Genomic DNA, 21068 nt, shown 5'->3' with positions numbered 1-21068 from the left:
TCCTCTTCTTCTTTTCGTCCTGGTTTGCTGTTAAAAGCCGCGTTGCCAAATACCGCAGAATCCAGCCTATACTCTTCTCTGGATCACAACCCTCATTCGTCACTCGCTAATCACCTTTCATCCCTGAATAAGAGGCTTTGGGAGTATACCGGTACCAGACATGGATTATCTTTGAAACAACTGTATCACTCGAGGCGGCTGGTTTCACCAACACCCGATACGCCCCTCCGAACGTTGTCGGCTGGAATGTTTGGTGCTTCAGGTTCCGGAAATACAAGATCCAGCTTAAGATGGCATCGTATTTACCGTGGATATGCTGAAAAGGCCTTTCCAGTGCCCCTAAAACAACTCCCCTTTGAAGGGGGTGCCAAGAACAAGAGTTTCGCCTGGAGGTTGACTCTCGATCCAAGCAAGGTCAAATTAGGAAGGATTGTAAGAGAACGCCATTACCTCGAAGGTAAATTAGCAGCCTCCTCGGCTAAGCACGCTGGTTTTATTTTTACTCGGAAGTCATACGGAATTGAATTTGAAAAAAGGTGGAACTCTCTGTATCCAAACTCGATCATTCATCTGGACTGGAAGAAAAATTTCAGACTTCTTTATAATAGCAAATATGGCGGTAAATCAGATATGGAAATTTGGAACTCACTTGATCTCCCATCTCTGGATATTGTGACATCGTGGGCTCAGCATTTCAAAAATTTAGAGAGCGGAACCTCTTTTTGGTCTGGGATCATCAACCCCGTGGAGAAAGCCAATATGTGGCCGGGAATCGCAATCTGGCTTTTGTTGTTTTCTCCAAGAAACATTTTGATATTTCTGGAATCCACATACAATTGGCCCTACCCTCCGTTTCGCATGATATCGGAATGCTTTCTCTATATCCAGGCATTTTTGTCTGACGAATTGACTTCGAAATCTCAATTCAACCAAAACTACCTCGATTTGTTGCGCCGCCTTCTTGCGCCTCATGCATGGCCAGCGTTAAGCGTTTCTCAGTCAGGCATACGTATATACTTGCAACATTGCGAGCCGAAGGAATTTTTGAATGCGTTTGAAACAGTCGCTAGAGGAGATGTCCTTGCAACTATTGATACACTATTGTACTTCATGGACCACTTTAACAAATCAAATGATTCTCGAAATTCTCTTCGAGCATTACAATTAATTGCTTCCCAGGGAATCACCGATACTAAATTTGAGGACGTTGCCCATCGTTGCACCAAACTCCTAACTATGGACTTTGTGGTTGATGAAGCTGGCACTCGTAGCTTCAAGTTACTACCTGAGATTCTAAATCTTGGAATACGACCTGAGCGACCCATGCTGAATGTGGTAATGCAAAACGCATGTAAGCTTAATGATCCTGATATGGCCTGGGATATATTTTCATCGTCCCCAATCCCGCCAGACGTCTACACATACATGATTCTACTCAGCGATGCCACAGAACGTGGTGATAGCAAAAGGATCGAAGATTGCTATCGTTTGCTAGCTTCGAACTCAGCAATAAGACAAGAACCATATGTAATAAGTAAAATTTTACATGGCCTTTATACTCACTTATGCAACACAAAACCCGGGGCCGAGCTACGAGCGTTCAACACGATGCTACACATGTATTCCTCTTATCATGATCCGCAGCCCTTGAAAGATCTTAACATCATACAAGAGGAAGATGCCATTGTTGAAATCGGCGAGGTATCCCCCCCTTCTGCGCACGCCTTAACCATAATGATATCAGCTTATCTTCGACTATATCGAAACACCACGCGAATCATAGAACTGTATAATAGGTTTCGCAAACTCGTCAGGGAAGGCCATGACTCGATTGGACAACTAGCGGAGACCGATCATACCTATAACGACTTTCTTATGGCACTTCAGCCTGATGTACGAATGATTGCCCAATCTGTCTCAATTGTTGAAGACATGTACAGCCCTCTTCCTAAAACCGCGTTCCTGAAAACCCAGAACAGATCCATCATACAGTGCCTTCCAACCATCCGAACTTGGAACATTCTATTAAACACTGCTATAAATCATGGACGTATGGAAATTGTCAGGGCAATATGTCAAACGATGCGCGATCATGACGTTGAGACGGACGTTTCAATCTGGAACGTTATACTACAGGGGTATGCAAAGCTGCAGATGACTGACGCTGTCGCCATGACGGTGAAAGCAATGTTACAGGAGGGCCTGGTCCCTGATCGATATACATTCGGCTCTGTGTATGAAATTCGAGATCAAAGCAAACTTCAAAAGCTACTCCATGGGCTAGGCGTTGATCCAGAGGGCCTGACAATGACTAGTCGTCGTGAAAACACCCCCTGCGATGAATTGGTTGAGGGAGCGGATGGTAAGCTCCAAACGACTGCAAATGAAGGTTTATGAGTCTTTGATGGGCCTCCTGACTGTACCTATCTATCAAGAAATTTACAATGAAGCAAGCGAAAAATTTTCTAGATATAAGAATATAGTGTGAGGAGTGGATAATAAATATCTGTGCTTCAAGAAATCGAATAAAATTAAGGCGAATGAATTATACTATGAGACCATCCACCGTCGATATATATCCTCTCTGGAACATCTTTTTTTCAGAAATATTGAAGCGAAGTACATTTATGCAAGGACAGATATTGGGCATAAAACTTTGATAGGTATACCGAAATATCAAAGCCCTGTCCGCACAGTATAAACGTTTGAATGCACCACAAATCAAATTAAATAGACCCCAAACACCAAGCGCCTATGTATATATTCATGAACAGCGTGATTTTGGACATTTATGGAGCTATTTTGAGCCAAAGAATAAGGATATCTATACAGGTGTAGCGTAGTTAGCGAATGTACGCAAAACAATAGCTTCTTGGTATCTTTAAAGACAACATACAGCCATAGCAATGCAGCATATGCTGACATACGGACTTAACCGCTCACCAACCCTAGCACACTTCCAAAATATCCCGAACAACCTGGAGGACGCAGTCCGTCAGCATTCATCTTCTTAGAATCCACCTCAACGTAGGAAAGAGGAGCTACCCATTCTGATTTCGATCCATTATTCCGGGCATTATCGAATGGGCATAGGTACTTGTGCAAATAATAAGGAGAATCACTAAGAGGAGGGACTGGAAGTTGAAAAGGGCGGTCTAGTACATGTCAAGTACTGTTAGCAAGGTTGTGCAGATCAACGGAAAATACACGGCCGATGGCACAGCATAAGCAACCAGGTTCTAGGATAGTCATAGTGACACTCACCATCTTCAATTCGTTTAGCTCTCCTTGCAGCTTTAACTCGGTTTCCCGGAACGTTGCGTCTTCCAGAACTCAAAGTTGTTACGTTGTGAGGTTCGCGTGTCTACGGAGTACTCGTCTTCGTACTCCGTAGTTACGTAAGGTTTAATGCTCAAATTACACGCGCGGCTATAGGGTTTGCGCTAAAATTTCCCTCTCTTAGTCATGCACCGCCTCATCTCCGCCAGAACCACGACAGGCTGCGAAGCACTTCGTAGAGACACTCAAAATTAATGTTGCGCCTCCAGATCCCGGCAGCTCCTCATATTTGTTGAATGCAAAAGATACATATGCTTCGATTTTCACGTTATTCACTTGCAGTAGATTTACGCTGTCGGATTCTCCACATCAGCTAAACAGCGAAAAAGCGCCGTTTAGAGCGCTCTCGCTGAGGGCATGTCAGAGCCACGAGTGCGTCTGACTCGACATCATGCCCAACTTAACTTCGGAAATGAGCGTACGGTTTTCCACCCTGCTTCTGTACTTTCTGCTATGCTGTCAGTCAGCTCCGACATTTCCTGGTCACCTCGCCAAACACATTGGCTGATTACAGATCCCCGGATGTCTGCGCCTCTTTTGAATTCGTTCATCTATCTTCCACGATGCTGTATATAGTGCTCCATCTTAACTAACCTCTTTTGTATCGTAGTCCGCCAGCTCTTACGCGCCTTCGGAGACACCGCACCCCATCCTGACTTCCCCCAAGAGCCTCTCCCCGAAACAGTTCGCGTGCTCGATGAAATAGTTACTGATTTCATTATCGAAACATGTCACTCGGCAGCTCAAGTGGCAGCCCACGCCGGCCGCCAGAAAGTTAAAGTGGATGATTTCATGTTCGTGATTCGCCGCGACGCCTCTAAACTAGGCCGCGTTCAAGAACTATTTCAAATTGAAAAGGAGCTCAAGGAGGCTCGCAGAGTTTTCGATCAGAATGATGATCGTATAGGAAAGGATGCAGCTGCGAATAAGGGTCTAAGTGAGCTAGCTGGGTCTGAAGCCGACGCCGAAACCGGCGCGGCTGGTATCGATGGGAAGAAGAAAAAGGGTAAACGACGTACTGAATTAAGCACCTCTGAAAATGGGGCTGTCAAGAAACGCAAATCCATGACTGTCAAACTAGAACCTACTCTTTAAACAATACATATATGGCGTTTGGAGTTGCCCAGGACTGGCATGATAGGCTGGGTTATTTAACCAAAGAAGATAATTATTTTTGACCAATTATGACTGAGGTCACCTGGAGATTATTGTGTACAATACTCACTTCTCATTAGGATATTTTCAACGGCACTAAGTATAGTAAAGAGTGGCCGACAATGTACGCAATTGTTGAAATGAAGAGGGCTGCATCCAATACCGAACACAATTTAATCGTGTTATAACTACTCCCTATACTATTCTCCAGTCTTAGGCTTGCTTTCACGTCACTAGACCAGCGGTCTCCCCTAGGTAAAGTGGTGCGATGTCGCAGCCAGCATAGGCATGGCCTTTTCCCTCTCAATTTTGAAGGTGGATTGTCGTTATGTATCTTGCGTGCCACTGATAGTCAGACAGTGCTCTCCACCTTTACCTATCGGCACTTCGGCCTCGGCGCGGTGTGTATCAAGAGGCCGGCTTGAAAGCGAAATATGCAAACTATGCCACTAGTTCCTGATCACACCCTTGATTCTTTCAGTGTAAAAGGACGAATCAGCAGGAAAGGGTAAACGGAAGCAGAATTATAACGCACGATGGGTTCATGAATCTAGAATTTGCAGACTTAATTCCTGACTCGTGCCAACTATGGCGAAGAATGCTGCGAGCCACGTTATAGCCCTTAAATTGACTTACTCGCAAAAGTAGATCCTAATGCCATATGTAAGTGCTATGGGAGCACATTTCGCGGGAGGGGATGAATACATTTAACCAACCCATCTATGTTACCAATAGGCATCCTAAGTTCTCGACAGTTTAGTAGATCAAAGCTTCCGGTAGTTGCAGGAAGGTGAATCCACCGTATCTGAAGCCGTTCCTTCGTATACTTCTATCTTTCTGACCATCTATACCGATTACTTGCTTGCGTGCTTTTACCATGAAATGGCCATGAATAATTGATCTTGGCTGAACGGCATAGGGTGAGGCATGCAGCATTAGAAGATGAAAATATCGAATTGCAGGAAACAAGTCAGTTCAGGATAGTAAAACCTATGCGCCCGTGGTCTGTGAATAGGTTCTAAATGGTTGACTTCGAATGTATGTACAGTAGGATAGCTCACCAAGACCTGCAAGAAAGGAGACAAAATTTGGGGCTATGCATGTTACGGTAACGGACATGGCAGTCAAAGTTGTTTCGGTGAACGTCATGGTTGGCTAGCTGTAAAGGTCTTTTATCCGCCTGAATTAAGATCAGGTTGGGCCATTGAATCAAACGCTTTGTGAGTAGCACTAGTGATCAGAGTAAAAATCAGAATTAAGAATTTAAATCGAATATGCTTCCATTTGGGTTTATAAATGCATGTCTGTATTCCATGGTGTTTTTTGGATGTTAGAACCAAGAGCTGTACACCATTCACCGCAATGAAAATATTCAAGATGGCCATGACAAACAGATCATGGGCATACTTAAGCAGACCAACAAAAGCTGCAGAACGGTGAACTCCGAGGACGCCTTGCTTTTAGCCACAGTCCCACCCGGATGTGAAAGAAAACACCGTGATCGACCTAGCATTTCGTAGGCCCTATCCCTCAACCAAAGGACTCGCGTATTTAATGGCGAGGGTTTATACAGCCTTATGTTGAAAGGCTGGTCAAATCGACTTGGAGAGTATCCGCCTAGGGAAAGCTTTTTAGGCTCGCAGTTCCTCTGTCTGACCTCTTTGTTGACCGCCTCGTTGACGGTTGCCACGCTGCCCACCCCGCTGCCCACCGGACTCCCCACCTGCACCGCCACTACCAGCAGCGCCAGAGCCATCCCCTCCTCCAAGAGTGAGTTGAGCGGTTGCGAGTCGGTTGGAGAGTTCCATCTGGGTTCGGATGGTATTTGCAAGATAAGAGACAACAAGCACATCTTGAATATGTTTGTTACTGTTGAAAGGTCAGTATACGATGCAACGCAAATAAAAAAAAGTGAATGAAGTAAAAAGGGATAGCGTACAAGTCGCTCTCGATATCTGCAGGGTCGACTTTTGGTGCAAGAGCAAGCGTGTTGAGCAGGAATTGTCCGAGAGCAGTAGAGGCAGGTGCCTCCTCATCAATAACGGATTCAACATATCTCGATACTCGGTCAATCATGCCAAGCACTTCTTCGATGGATTTCTCCAGCGTCTCGATGTCAGTAAATAAACTCGATGTCCTCTCTTCCGTATCTCTAGCAACGGCAATAGCTTCAAGACCATTTTTCTCTGCCTCACTATAACGAATTTCGTAGGGAACAGGGATAAACGCGGCGCTATCCGCTGCCCTCTCAGCTGTAACACCCACTGGCGCAGAAATGTACGCCCTTGTTTCGATATCCTTCCCTGGCACAGTGGATACTGTCAAATGAACAGCTGGGTGGGGCCACGTTCCGTCTCCCTGGCCACCGTAGAAATTTTGAATAAGAGCTGAGAAAGTGTTCAATTCAGATGACGTCGCATACCATCCCACCAGAACTTCCTTTGGATTGGCCTTTAGGTGTAGCGCCAGCATCTGTTTTTGATATTCCATATCTACCTCCACTTGGTCCGTCGTTTCTGTGTGGCCGACAGCAAAGCATGTCCGAATTTCGACTTCAGTTCCATCTTCTGAGCGGGTTCCGAGAAGGGTGCCGATGACGCGCTCCTGATCGGCATTTCGGCGGAGAGAGTGGTCAAGGATAGAAAATATGGCCTGTATAAGTAGATTGTTAGATTTTGACTACATATTCCGTTCATCCGATGGTCTTACTTGAGGCTGAATAACGACGTTCAGAGGGGCTGTAGTGGGTGCGACGCCCACCGGAACAGGGCCCAAAGGACGCGCCAAGTGAATGAATGATCCAGTGTCAGCCATGATTGCAATTCGAGTAAAAAATTCTACCTTTCTGACGGGAGCAATCAGGCAGCAGGGCTTAACTGGTTGTTTCGCTGGGTGATGGCGGCGTTGAAGGGTCTGTGTGTGCGAGATTGAAAGCGGAAATTTCGCGCTAAGATAAGATAAGATCATCAAACGAAAAAATTACAGTGAAATCGTCCGTCGCGAACCTTGAGCTGCGAGGGATGAAAATGGGTAAGTAGTTATCACTGGCTTTAATCTAGCTATATATTTAAGAATGCCGGCAAGAAAGGTGCAGCCTCAGGGAGGTCCTTCCCGCCGAAAAAAGCCGAGATTTGAGACTTCTAGAATCCAAGAAGCCGGGTATGCTTGAGTTTATACAGATTTGTATCTTTCTAGCTGACCGTTTTTAGTGAGAAAAAACGATCGGACGATGAGCATGAGTCAGAAGCACAGTCGCAAGATGAAGACGGTGGCGATGACTCCTTGATTTCGTCTGAAAGCGAGGAGGACGAGAAACCAACCGAAACGTCGTATAGTGTGCTGCTCCAATTACTCAATGTCGGAGCAGATTTGAATGGCCCAGCAAAAAAGAAAAGGAAATTGAAACACAAGAATAAGGAGCAAGAACTTAAAGAAACTGTGATACTGGATACAACCCCTGATGTGCCAGATAATATAGACGTGGAGGCTTCAGACGCTGAAAGCGATATCGAACAGGACCAAGGAGATGCGCTCGATGACGATATTGAAAATGGTAAAAAGAAAACAGTCCTAAACTATGAAATTAAGGAGCTTACACACACTATAGCGTCTGATCCATTCGAAACTCATTTTGCACAACCTGATGAAGCGCTGTTGTCAAAGCGCATAGACGCCTCAGCTCGAAAATGGCGCGTAAGCAAGAATGATATTTCGGGTAAAACCCGACTGGTGGTTTCTTATCCCGATAATGGTGAAGATGGCCACTTTCCTCTTGCTTCCCTACGAGGTCCCAAGGACTTGTCGCTGAAAAAGAAATTAGCGGCGGCGACATCTAACATGTCGCCATTCGATGTCCTTGGAGAAACAGTTGCGCCATATGTATTTGGCTATCGTGATCTTCTCTATGGAGAACGGGCCCCTGGAAATGCAAGCAGTCTCCGAGATATGTACTGTCTACATGCCCTTAACCATATTATTAAAACGAGGGATCGAGTGATCAAGAATAATTCTCGTGTTTCTAAGGAAGACGAGGATATTGAGAATCGAGATCAAGGCTTCACAAGGCCAAAGGTGCTCATCATTCTCCCGACCAGGCAGGCTTGTGTGCGCGTTATGGAGTCGATTTCCAAATTCTACAACGCAGAGCAACAGGAGAATAAAAAACGATTTATTGATACATTTTCGGTGCCGGAGGATCAATCATGGGAGGATAAAACAGAGGATTTCCGAGAGCTTTTCGGTGGGAATGACGACGATATGTTTAGATTGGGCTTGAAGTTTACACGGAAAACGATAAAATACTTCACTCAGTTCTATACATCTGATGTCATCATTGCCAGTCCGCTTGGGCTCCGAACTGCAATGGATAAAGAAGAGTATAACCCCCAGTTATCCCGCAATTTATAATGAATGCTAACATGGTCACAGCGGAAAAAAACAAGACTATGATTTTCTTTCCTCGATTGAGGTGCTCATTGTCGACCAAGCAGAGGCCCTTCTCATGCAAAACTGGGACCACGTTGAATATATCTTTAGCCATCTAAACCTCCAGCCAAAGGAATCCCATGGCTGCGATTTTAGCCGCGTGCGAACCTGGTATCTGGATGGACATGCCAAATACCTACGGCAAACACTTATCCTATCGTCGTTCATCACTCCAGAGATCAACTCACTCATATCAGCCCACTCACACAATGTCTCTGGAAAAGCCAAAATAACCCCCGTCTACCCAGGCGCTATCCTCAAGATCCCTGTTCCTATCCCCGTCCGACAGACCTTCTCACGATTTGACTCCATCTCGCCTGTCAAAGACCCTGACGCGCGGTTCAAATACTTTACCAACACCGTGATTTCATCTATTGTCAAGAATTTGACCAATGCTGGGAAGCCATCCGCTGCAGGAACGCTCATCTTTATTCCCTCATATCTGGATTTTGTTCGCATTCGAAATTATCTCGCCACTTCATCCCAAACCTCGAATCTCTCATTTGGTGCGATCTCTGAATACACAGCTGTCCGCGATGCAGCTCGCGCCAGGAGCCATTTCATGAACGGGCGCCACTCCGTCCTCCTCTATACAGAACGCTTGCATCACTTCCGTCGGTACAGGATACGTGGCGTCAAGCGTGTGATCATGTATGGCGTTCCCGAGAATCCCGCATTTTACAGCGAGATTGTCGGCTTCGTGGGGATAGACCCTGCGACCGTTGCCGAGGCAGCGGAGAAAGGAGTGCGTGCGCTATTCTCCAAGTGGGATGCGTTGAAGCTGGAACGAGTCGTGGGCACGAGTAGGGTAGGCAGTATGATGACTGAGAAGGGAGGAGATACATTCACGTTTACTTAACACAAGTTTATTAGAGGTGTGCTTGGGAGCTGCTTGGGTGTGTAGTAGTTACGGAGTAGTGACTGTAAATAGAAAATGACATTCTTGCCAGGCCTACGGAGTACAGTTAAATACTACTTAATCTTATTCACTCAACTCCCACAGTCTTCCTAACGATATAACTACTCCAGAGGGCAATGAATATTCGTGTGCATTGGATTGTTTGCCACTATGACCCAACCCTGCGCCGTTCATGCAGCGCTCGGGTTCGGCAACAATCCCTGCGGCTGGAAAACCTCCGCGGTGCCGATCACGGCGTCGGCGAGGGCTGGACTGGGGCCCGCGCAGGCAAATTTCGTTCGGCGATTTTTGTTTCTCGCGATATTTGTCATGCGCGACTGGGAATTCCGGTTCTGATGAAAATTCTGTTGGTCTCGTTGGAAAGCCGTTGGCATCGCAACGTCTCTCTCGCTTGATTTCGGCGTTTTCCACCTGTGCTTTTTTTCGCTCGCTATAGCTACGAATATATGGTGGCCTTCAAAGAGTCACTGTTTCTTTTTAGGGTTCATTCTCTCTGTTTATACCAACTTGAGGAAGTATGGCAGAGAGTTCCTTAAGTGCCAGCCTTCCGGATGGCATCTGCAGCCAGGATGCTAGAGATACCCAATTATCAACCACTCTTCTGTCTGCCAGCGCACAGTCTGGGACTCGAAACTACGGCACAAACACGAACTCTCATATCAATAGCCATTTGTCACCAGAGCCTCATACTGTCGCCCAAGTACTCCCACCAAATACCCTCAGAAATAGCCCAAGCCTTGCGACTATAGCATCAACGTCACACTCAACATGGAGGCAGAGAATACTCCGCAGCTGGCTGCTAGGCAAGGGCATGGTAATGGTGATGCTGGCGCAGTTCTTTGGCGCGTCAATGAATGTTATGACGAGGCTGCTGGAGCTGGACGGCCCTCATGGCAAGGGAATGCATCCATTTGAAGTAAAATTTTCCGTGGTCTACCGGCCGGGAATCCGTGCTAATAGGCTCTATAGATTCTGTTTACTCGCATGCTTACAACAACCATCTGCAGTGCCTTATACATGTGGTACAGAAGAGTTCCACAACCCTTCGGCGCATCTTCTGTGCGCGGCCTTCTCATCCTGCGCGGTACGAGTGGCTTTATTGGAGTATCTGGGTTATACTACTCACTTGGCTATCTACCTCTTTCAGAAGCTACAGTGCTAACATTCCTTGCACCAATCCTGTCATGCTACATCTGCTCTCTGGTAATCCCTAACGAGACCTTTACACGCAAACAACAACTTGCAGGAGTAATTTCTCTGTTTGGTGTTGTATTGATTGCTCGCCCAGGATCATTACTGGCAAACCCGCCCCTCGATGGCCCCTTTTCTCACCAAACCTTGACAGGCACATCTTCTTCTATCATTACAACACTTGAAAAAGGCACCGCAGAGCCCAACCCTGATCCAAAAGAGCACCTCTTCGCCATCGGCCTCGCGCTGATCGGCGTCTGTGGTGCGACATCCGCGTATACCGCCATCCGCAAAATCGGCCAGCGCGCCCATCCCCTCGTCAGCGTAAACTACTTCTCCTCCCTAACAACCATCATGTCCGCCTTGGCCCTCCTAGTCCTACCCAGCGTATCCTTCCGATTCCCCGCCAATCTGACCGAAATAGCACTCCTGGGTGGCCTTGGTGTATGTGGTTTCTTCCTGCAGTTCCTACTAACTGCAGGACTATCATATGTACCACCACCATGCGTGAGGGCTGCGAGTGGAGATGGGAGAGGTGACAAGGATGGCTCACATGGCTCGCGGGCGACAAATATGGTGTACACGCAGATGTTGTTTGCTTTGTTTTATGATCTTGCGGTGTTTAATTCTACGCCGTCGGCTTGGAGTTGGGCTGGGTCTGGAATTATTCTCGCCAGTGCAATCTATGTCGCGATTGCAAAGGACGGCGCGAAGTCTAGAGCTAGCACGAAGGGAAAAGAAGCAATCGAAAACGGCAATTCTGCAAATACACCTTTCTATGATGGGGATTTAGAAAGCGGACGAAAAGCGGATTTTGGAAACAATAGCTACCAAGAAGAAGAAAGAAGCGGTCTCTTGAACGGCACTAATGCATGAAAATTGATTTTTATGTCTAGATGGCTGATGGTAATAATGACGCAATGAACATGGAAAGCTACATAAGGAATACCATTTATAGCAAGATCAAAAGTGTACTTTAATTTATTAATATAAACATTTTAAAGAAGAGACTGGCCGCAGCCACTTTTCAATACTCCACTTTGCACTTTTATTGCCTGATAGCACATCGATACCACAGGGAGGTTGGTGGGGATGAGTACGGCTGTCAATGGACATTCCTACGACACAATTGCCGATCATAGCCAATGCTGATGCAGCATAACCGAAAGTCAACTATTGCATAATCTGGGTATGTATGTACAGTACATAGTCAGCTAAGCGAATAACCACACTCCCCCAATTTTTTAAAGCCTGTCAAGAGGGTCCCTTTTATGTTCATTAACCTCAGTGGCCAGTGCTAAGAATAGTATACAAAACGCGGATCAAAACAATAGGAATGCTCATTAGAAGCGAGTAATGGCCTAAAAGGTGAAAAAAGCCTTACTCTTATTATCCAAAAAGAATGTCTCATCTCCTCAAGAAGAATAGTCTGTGTTGAAATTTACTAATCAGTGTGCTTTGTGCCACTCCATGACCCTTCAGTCTACATTTGAGGGGCTAAGGGGCAGTGCACAGATGCTAAAAATATCTAGGTTGCCGTAGCCTTCGCAGTACTGGGCGGATTAGCGGTGGACTCGTCTATGACGGGACGGTCTTCATCACTGGCAGACGGGGATGTAGGATGGCTCAAAGTGTCACGGAGCGAAGTGCGGCTGCGCATCATCTAGTGGGTTGAGAAGCGATGGTCAGCATATAGACAATAAAGCACCGGGAAAGGAAGCCTACCCATGAACGAACTCCGCCAATCAATCCCAAACTATATCCCGTGGCAAAATCCTCGCTTCTGCCTAGTCCAGGATTATCTGACTGGTTTGTATTGAGACTAACCCTGCTGCCTCCAAATCCAAAGATGTTGTTTCCTGGAGAGCCGTTCTGGGAGAAGTCAAAGCTCCGACGTGCAGGGCTATGAGCGCGGCTGGTCTGCCAGAGGAGGCGAAGTTCTTTGCCTAATTCCTGGCCGGTGGAAGACCAGCTGTTTCTGATGGTGTCACGGAGCTCCGAGACATGTCTTTTTATTTCAAGCTCGTTCTTTTTCAGCCAAGAAACGTTGAGTTCTTGTCTTGAAGTGCCACGTTTGAGCTGCCGAGCAATATATTTTTCGTAGTCTCGCACAATCCTGCAGTAGAGAAATTATTAGCCATGACTATATAACGTGATGAAGGATTTATCAGAAAGAATGCATACTTTGTGATGATTCCTGTAGTACTGACGCCCTCAGTCCGTTGAGTGACCAAGAACTTTCCGGCCCGCTTCACCGGAGCATAGATATCGTCACCTTCATCCGCACCGTAGGGAATATCGTCGTGGGCGACATAGTCGATCTGATGCTCATCCAAAAACTCCGGACTCACAATCCAGGGGCAGTCTGGTATGACTTCATCCACCCATTTACAATGACGAACCGTTTCAGCCCTCTCAGCCTCGTTCAAAACCGTTAAGCCCTTTCGCTTATGCGTCTCATTATCACCAGTCACACCAACGATGAGATACGTATCAGGAAAAGCCTTCTTGGCCTGCTCAAGCTGTCGCATATGGCTTGTACAAATGCATTAGTTAGCACATGCAGCGCTTCCAAGACCATGGCTCTGCCGAGCAAAAAGGGGGAACAAACAAGATAGGGACGCGTAACTTACCCAAGATGAAACAAATCAAACACCCCATCGGCGTACACTCGCACCGGACGGCCCTCCGGAGGAGGGTTCGTGCGATATCCAGCTGGATGCAGCAGACCATCTTTGGCAGGCAGACTCATTCGCTCATCCCGAGAATTCGCCGACGAGTGCCGGGACGCGCTGGATCGACGCCTCACGCGACGCTCATTATCAGCACTCTCCTCTGTGGTCTCCGACGGCTCGCCGGGGTCCCGGGTATCAATTGAGCCGGCATCGTCGCGGTGCTGGCCGGCGGCCGAAGCTGTTGTGGCTCTGGTGCGAGGGCGTTTGGAGGGCGGGTGGGTGGACGCGTCAGAGGGCTTTTTGGGCTTCACAAAGCCAGAGTCGTCGCCTTCTTCGCCGGATGCGTCGCGCGAGGACGCCTGGAGCAGGTCCGGGGACGGGTTGGGGACGTCGGGGACGTGGAGGTGGGAAGCCCTGCGTTTCCGCTTCCCGGCCGAGGACGACGGCGAGGACATTGGGGGCGGCTGTGGGCGTTCAATTGGCAGGCAAAGCAACCGTCATAGAGATAGTAGGAATAAGTAAAAATCGAACGCTTCAAACGAAAGAGCCCAACGGCACTGCGATCACGACGGCAGAGACGGGGAAAAGTTGAGTGTGGTGGTCTTGTTGGCAGCTGCGCGGCCAGGATTTCTAGTTCGACAAGGCAGTGGGGAGGCAGTGGAGCCCGCGCTCCGTTCCCACGACTCTTGAGCGGCTTGCACGGAGCCAACAGGGTTGCAGAAGCACGCGAAGAGCGGGGAGAGAGAGAGAGAACGAGAGCGAGAGAGACTAGATCGGCCGTGCGGAATGAAATGATGGGTTTCAAACGCGAAAAAAAGGAGGTTCATCTCCAGCCTGGACCTGCGGCCATTTCAAATGCCCAGCTCCAACAGGCTAAAATACCCTGAGCGCTGTGTTTCGGATGGCTTGAGTCGCCGATGGCACCTAGCTACTTGCTACGAGGCTTACGATGGCCTTTGCTTGTCTGAGGATGAAAAAAAGACGAATCTGCGCGGAATCCCTGCTCTCTAGCCATTACGTCGTGAAGCCGCAGGGGGCTGACGACAAGCTTGTGATCGCGGGCCGTCTGGACGAGCTAAAAATGGCCATCGCAGGCAACGCGGCAGAACAGCCGATCAGCGAGCTGCGAGTGCGCCGTCAAGCCTCGATAAAAACATCCATTGCTTCTATTTCAAAACCACCTACTACTAGCTTTCCCAGGAGAAGAAACAGGAAATTCGATCTGTACAATTGCAACAGGCAGTTCTGGCCCGATGATCGCGTCGCGGACACTGACGGCTGTGGTAGCAAAGCAGGATATAAGAGAAGGTGTTTTTTTTGGTTTCCGCAAAGGGCCTGGGGAAAGGGAACAGTGAGAAAAAAAGCTATTTATCCTCAAACTCGCGCACTCGGAAAAATTAGATTTAGGAAAAAAGAAAGGAAAAAGCCATGCAAGAACGCCTCGACGACAGGGTCACGATCCGGTGCGAGAACAGTGTAAAAAAAAGGGTGAAAAAAAACAATCAGATGAAGAACATCCTTGCCCAATCGTTAAAAAGAAACACAAAAGAAAAAAAGGAAACCAGGTAAGAAACATTCTCAATCGACCTTCGCCCGCCCGGCCCCCGTCATTCCATGCGAGTTTCATTTCATTCATTTCATCGAGTATAAAACTTCTCCCCCTCTCTCAGATACGGAAGACACGGATATATGCAAGTTGTGAAAAAGGAAGAAGAGACAAGATAAATAAAAAAAAAAGAGAATCGATCTAAGCAGGGAGGAAATGGCGCAAGAGCACAGGGGTAGGTTTGTGGGGAGAAAAAGTCCTCAAAACCACTCCAGTGAGTCCAGCGCCACATACACCCTTCTTTCGAGCGAGCGGTGCGCAGTAGTAGTAAAACAAGGTGAAGTCGGGCCCATCATGGACACGCGACAGATATCATGCAGAAAGGGAATGGAACAAAATCCACTATCGTCAAAACCGTAACCCAATTCAGAAATGTTCCCCTCAGTCGTTACTAGTGCAGACTCGTAGCTCTTGAAAGAATCAGTTAGAACGGATTTGGCGACTAGGAAGACGAATTCGGTGCTCTCGTTGACGGCTCGTTTCTTTCGGGAGTGGAGTTGCCATTGATTTGAGGAGTGTGGTTTATCTGGGGTGCCGGGGTGCCTTCACGTTGTTGCCGAGGGGTCTCTGAGTCGGGCGCAGTTCCATTATATTCAGTAAAGTCTTCTTCGGAGCTCTCTTCTTCGTTGCCAAACATCTCGTCATTACTCATATCAGTTAAAAGCTCAGTGCCATCACCTAGAAGAATGATTCTGCCACTCCGTCCAATGCTTCGTCGGGTGTCGAGACCTGGGTCGTATTCCTCCGAGTTATCGTCAAACTGGTGTCGGGATCCTGGACCACGGAACTGGGCTACAGAGAAATACAGTCAATTCTGGGGGTGCGGCGATTGGCGAGGCGAGTGTAGGAACTCACCATATTCAGGAGGGGCACAGGGTCCTTCGCCTTTTTCAACCCGATCGGCAATCATCTGGTACCATTCATCCTTGGTTTTGCCTTGGAGGAGTCCGATGATAACCATGGTCATATTATCGCATCCAACGCCACCAGTCTCACTGTTGGAGGCCAGACAGTTGTCCATAAGATTCTCGCAAATCCGATCAAGAGGCTGTCTGGCTACAATTCCACGTCGAACGAATTCAATAACGGCTTGGGAAGATCGACAATCCCAGATTCCTATAAAGCCAGATATTAGCGGATGATAAGGAACATAGGATATCAAAGTCGAACATACCATCACATGCAATAACAATAAACTCATCATCCTCCGTAACTTCATGAGTCGTAACGTCTGGAAAAGCGGTCACAATCTGCTGCTCGGGCGAGAGCTCAGGAGTTTTCTTAAACTCAAAGTCGCCGAGTGCGCGCGACAGGGCAAGGTTGCCATTGACACGGCCAAAGTCGACATAGCCACCAGCAGCGCTAATTCTGGCTTTTTCTCCTGCTCAGTTGTCAGACAGAGCTCGGAGCTAAGTGGGAGAGAGGATCGAACCTTCATTTTGAGGTTTGTGGTCAAATGAGAGCGGTTTCGCACGACCTTTGATACCTAATACAGTCCTAGAGTCACCGGCGTTGGCCTGGATGGGCAATGGGTTAGTGGTCGGTAAAGCGTAGATTAACACGGCGGGGAATGGGACGTACGACTCGGATTTTTTCTCTGGAGACCACAGCAACAGCAGCCGTGCAGCCAGAGACTTCTTCCTCGTAGTGGGGATCTAGAGCCATCAAGCCACTATTAGCGGGGAATGGCTGCAGGATAGCATAAAATTTAGGCGCCCTACCTTCCAAAATAGCTCTATCTGTCGCCAGGAAACCATCTTTTAGTGCCTGTTCTACGTCTCCGCGTGCGAATGCCTCCTGGCTGGCCAGAATGCGCGGAACGTGAAATCCGGCATACAGCGCCATTTGATCCCCTCCATGACCGTCATAGACACCAAAGAAAGACATTCGTTTACTAGGGTCTGTCGGCCGCTGGTCCTTGGTGATGTATTTGGCTTCGAGGTCTAGAACAGCGGAGTGGGCGTCCTCCATGCTGATACGCCATCCTTGCATCGCAGACAGGCCATAGATGACACACTCGTCGGCCCCATCTTCAGAATTCTGCAAAGCGAAACAATGACGGGTCAGCAGCAGTTCAGGTCATCACAGGCAGCGTGCAGGGGCAGCGACAGCAAAGCAGGACAGCACAAGAAAGCCGGGCAGGCGGTGCAGGCGGTGGCCCAGCCGCAGAGGCGAGCACCAGCCCCGCTGTGATGCAAACTAGACGTGACGCAGACAAAAGAAAGTGCATTTGGATCAACAACCAGCAAACACACAACTCACTTTTTCCACTACCGGCTCACTCAGAGTTTGACCCATGATTCAATGGCGTTGTGCTGGGGGACTGTGGGGGGAGGAGATGAAGGAGGGGGAGGTGGTTTGGGTGGGCGACGAGATTTCGCACGGAGCGGCGGGGGACGAAGCGGGCGGAGGAGAGGCAGCGGAAGTGAGCGCCAGGGACGAGCGGGCGGAGGGAATGCACCAGAAACAGGCGTTTTGTGTGATGCAGCGGCAGCCAGGGCAGAGTCTGCAAGGCGGGACGGGGTTGAGGAACAGTTGTGGGCGAGTAGTCAGCGGGAGGAGCCTGGGGGGGTAGTGATGGTGGTGGAGGAGGGAGCGGGGGGGGGGGATCGTTCCAGGCGACAGCTGAAGAGAACAGGCCAGGAAGAGCGCGAGAACGAGGACGAGGAGAGACGGAGACGACGAGTAAGCTGGGCTGGGCTGGGCTGGAGGTCGCGTGTTTGGGAGCGATGAGCGAGAGCCTGGGATGGGCCGGAGGGGAATGACGAAAAAAGCTTCGCGAAAAAGTTGCTCTGGGCGGCCGTAGCGACGACACTGAAGGATCCGCCGTTCGCTAACAAACTCGCCCGCCCGCGTTCTCTCCACGGCCCTGCGCCTGGATGAGCCCGCCGTGGCTGAGGGCGCCCGCCCACTCCCGATCGCCTGCGCCTAACGGGGTACGCCCTGGCGGTTCGCTGCGACACTGCGAGCGCCGCCCCCGGCACGCCCGCCGCCGTCGCTTGACCAACTTCCGCCGGCGCTTCATGCCCGTCAACAGCCACGGTCTGGCTCACCACCCACGCCACACCGACGAAAATTTTTTCGCTGCCTGCAGGCTACTACTGCGCTGCTCCGTGACGAACGCACTGCCTGTGGCGCCGGGGACCTTCAAGTCAGGGGCCGTCTCAGCCCGCCGGCTCCCCAGGGCCCTGCGCGTCGCATCCATACAGACCCCGTCATTGGGCACGCTGCACGCAGTTCGATTCCCAATGCCCTCGCCGCTGCTGGGGGGGCCGCATTGGGCCTCTCTGGCCAGCCGTTGCGTTGCAGCGAAAGCTCGCGCGTCCCGTCAATCATCGCTTGCTTCCTGCGAACGGGAGAGCCAGCCGGCTCCAGCCCATCATGTGCCGCGTCGAAATTTTCTGGCCGATCAGAAACATTAAAAATAGCATCCCGGCACCGACCTCGAGCAATCGCCGCTACGCTGCTCAAAGAGAATAATAGCTGGTGGTTGAACCTGGAGGCCAGCAAACGCACCTACAGCGGCCCCTGGAAATACAACCAATTCGCCCTGTTATTGTCGAACAATCCATAGACATCTACTGTAGTTTGAGAAGCCTGCAGTCCGACCCTAAGAAGCGACCCTACCCAAGGCTCACTCACGAGCCTCTAACCTGCAGGCCAAGTTCCGGGTTCGTGATCAGATCGATGCAGCCCCAGCAGCGAACAGAAACGACAAATAGCCCAATTCACAGATAACCGCGGACGGCCGCAGTTCCACATGTGAGAGGGTGACACTGCTAGAGCAGGATACGGTGGAGTGCCACGGACATCGGACATATACGTACGAGCTACTCCATAACTACATGAGAGCGAGACATTGGATTCGTGGCTGCAATGGCTTAGCATAGGACCAGTTAAACTTTCTACCTCTGGTAGCCTGAAGAGCCGAATCGATCACGACCGAAGTAGAGAAAATTCCCAGGGGTGGTGATGGAGTATAGTCGACGCTCAGACTCAGACTGCTCTGTAGTTCACTGACTGACTATCCATAACTAACTGGTTCCAGCACGGACGCAAACACAACCGTGGGAAACCCCATCAGACAGTGCATGTAAAGCATTTATTGGGTCTGTCGAGACTGAAACACACGGTTAAGCTACGTCTCTCAATGCTCAGGTTCTTATTTCCCCGTTTCCTCTGGCGAAACAACAATAAGGACAGGGTTGGCGCGGATCATCTTGCAGCTCTGCTTCAGGACCCGAAATTGTGCCCTCTGCCTTGAAAAAATCAGGTTAAAAAGCGGTCAGCCGGGTCAAGCGCCCGGCCATGGCTGTCCAAACCCCCCAGCCAAGTGCCGCCGTTCTCGAAGCCAGGGTTGCAAGTTTCCTATTGGGCCCCAATTTCTTCGCTGCCATGGAGTTCAGCCCTACAGACCGGGGCGGTGTATGTAAGTTACGGAGCACGCCGGAGAGGCACCGGATTGTCACAAGGCGCCTAAGATATCATCGCTTCGCCGCCGGTGAGGATGGTCCGTCGGAACTTCAGCACCGCCCGTCCCGCAGGTACACCTCTCGTTGGGCATGAATGAAACACTTTTCAACGCACCCTCTCAACACTCATCACCGGAGCCCAAGTACCATTTTGATCCCCGTCCTCCCTTTCCCATAATAATCCTCCACACTCTCCGACTCCACAAACCCACTCCGCGCGTATAATCTCCTCGCCACCGCGCGATCCCTATCTACCCACAGCTGCACGCTCTGGCACCCTTCCCGCGGCAGCCTCTGCTCCAGAATATACGCCATCAGCTGCCCGCCGAAGCCGCGCCCGCGGTACGCTTCCGCGACGCAGATTTTGTGCAGTAGCGCCGTGCCCTTCATGCGCACGTACACCGCGTAGGCGACCACCGCCGCCGTTGCGCTGTTGTCAGCCGTAGTGGTAGTAGTAGTAGTAGCAGTAGGCCCAGAGGCAGGAGAGCCGCACGCGGTGGGGTCTGTGGTCTGCGCGTAGATGACTCTGGTGTTGGGCTTTTTCTTCCAGAGGCCCGCGTGGAAGTCGAACGCCTCGGAGGGCGGAAAGGTGCGCTTCTCCAGACGCGTGATGCGCTCGAGAATGGTGCGGGCGTCTTTCTGGGGGAGACTGTGGATGTCGCGTATGACAAGGTGAGACGAGGGCGACGAAGCCATACTGTGTGTCCTGATACTCCGTTTGGAGTAACTATTCTGTTGTATAGTATTCCAGGGCTCGGTTGAGTTGGCGCTTTGGACATTCAATAATTTCCTTTTGGTGGTGTTCGGGCGTGCCAAGAAGACAATCTCGCACTCATTCGATGTCGACCACCATCCCTCCTCATCTTCGCAGAACAAATCCGCGACTCATCCTCGAATACTCTCCGACAATGCCATCGCAACAGGATGAAAAGCGCCAGGCTGCGCGTGAAGTCATTGATATCCTCCACGAGATATCTACCCTCCTGGTAGGCCTCGCCTGTTTACCCACCCTCTGAACCACCTCCGCTGAATCAAGCCAACGCAGAACACACATTTGGACCGAACTGAGCTCTCTCTTTGCGTGTCTTTGATTGAGAATGGAGTAAATCCCGAAGCTCTGGCGGTAAGTTGCTGACCCACGAGGGCACTCAACCCCACCACTAGATTCATGGGGCTAGAATGATACGAATACCTTCTTTGTAGGCGGTGATCAAGGAGCTTCGCGG

The 21068-nt window shown here is 49.5% G+C and overlaps 6 protein-coding genes across 6 annotated transcripts; 3 read left to right on the top strand and 3 right to left on the bottom strand.

Moving 5' to 3' along the window:
- Positions 1–246: 246 nt before the first annotated feature.
- On the top strand, positions 247–4434 carry LOZ57_000066 (uncharacterized protein; the record flags this gene model as incomplete). Its single annotated transcript, XM_049249174.1, has 2 exons — positions 247–2362; positions 3950–4434. The coding sequence occupies 2 exons, from the start codon at positions 247–249 to the stop codon at positions 4432–4434; spliced, it is 2601 nt and encodes an 866-aa protein (XP_049111368.1).
- Positions 4435–6125: 1691 nt separating this feature from the next.
- On the bottom strand, positions 6126–7308 carry LOZ57_000065 (uncharacterized protein; the record flags this gene model as incomplete). The annotated part of the gene is made up of 3 exons (XM_049249173.1): positions 6126–6363; positions 6434–7146; positions 7204–7308. 3 exons carry the CDS (start codon positions 7306–7308, stop codon positions 6126–6128), a joined length of 1056 nt encoding a protein of 351 aa, XP_049111367.1.
- A 259-nt stretch (positions 7309–7567) lies between these two features.
- UTP25 (rRNA-binding ribosome biosynthesis protein utp25) lies at positions 7568–9838 on the top strand (the record flags this gene model as incomplete). Its single annotated transcript, XM_049249172.1, has 3 exons — positions 7568–7653; positions 7704–8870; positions 8923–9838. The coding sequence occupies 3 exons, from the start codon at positions 7568–7570 to the stop codon at positions 9836–9838; spliced, it is 2169 nt and encodes a 722-aa protein (XP_049111366.1).
- Positions 9839–10415: 577 nt separating this feature from the next.
- Positions 10416–11965, top strand: LOZ57_000063 (uncharacterized protein; the record flags this gene model as incomplete). Its single annotated transcript, XM_049249171.1, has 2 exons — positions 10416–10814; positions 10868–11965. 2 exons carry the CDS (start codon positions 10416–10418, stop codon positions 11963–11965), a joined length of 1497 nt encoding a protein of 498 aa, XP_049111365.1.
- Positions 11966–12617: 652 nt separating this feature from the next.
- PCT1 (choline-phosphate cytidylyltransferase) lies at positions 12618–14219 on the bottom strand (the record flags this gene model as incomplete). Its single annotated transcript, XM_049249170.1, has 4 exons — positions 12618–12752; positions 12815–13205; positions 13274–13624; positions 13723–14219. The coding sequence occupies 4 exons, from the start codon at positions 14217–14219 to the stop codon at positions 12618–12620; spliced, it is 1374 nt and encodes a 457-aa protein (XP_049111364.1).
- Positions 14220–15812: 1593 nt separating this feature from the next.
- PTC2 (Protein phosphatase 2C 2) lies at positions 15813–20538 on the bottom strand (the record flags this gene model as incomplete). Its single annotated transcript, XM_049249169.1, has 6 exons — positions 15813–16162; positions 16226–16486; positions 16545–16751; positions 16803–16887; positions 16952–17410; positions 19990–20538. The coding sequence occupies 6 exons, from the start codon at positions 20536–20538 to the stop codon at positions 15813–15815; spliced, it is 1911 nt and encodes a 636-aa protein (XP_049111363.1).
- Positions 20539–21068: the final 530 nt, after the last annotated feature.

This window comes from Ophidiomyces ophidiicola (genome assembly GCF_022830035.1).
Source record: "Ophidiomyces ophidiicola strain CBS 122913 chromosome Unknown scaffold_1, whole genome shotgun sequence".
Classification (NCBI taxonomy): Eukaryota; Fungi; Ascomycota; class Eurotiomycetes; order Onygenales; family Onygenaceae; genus Ophidiomyces; species Ophidiomyces ophidiicola.
This window is presented reverse-complemented; position numbering and strand designations above follow the sequence as displayed.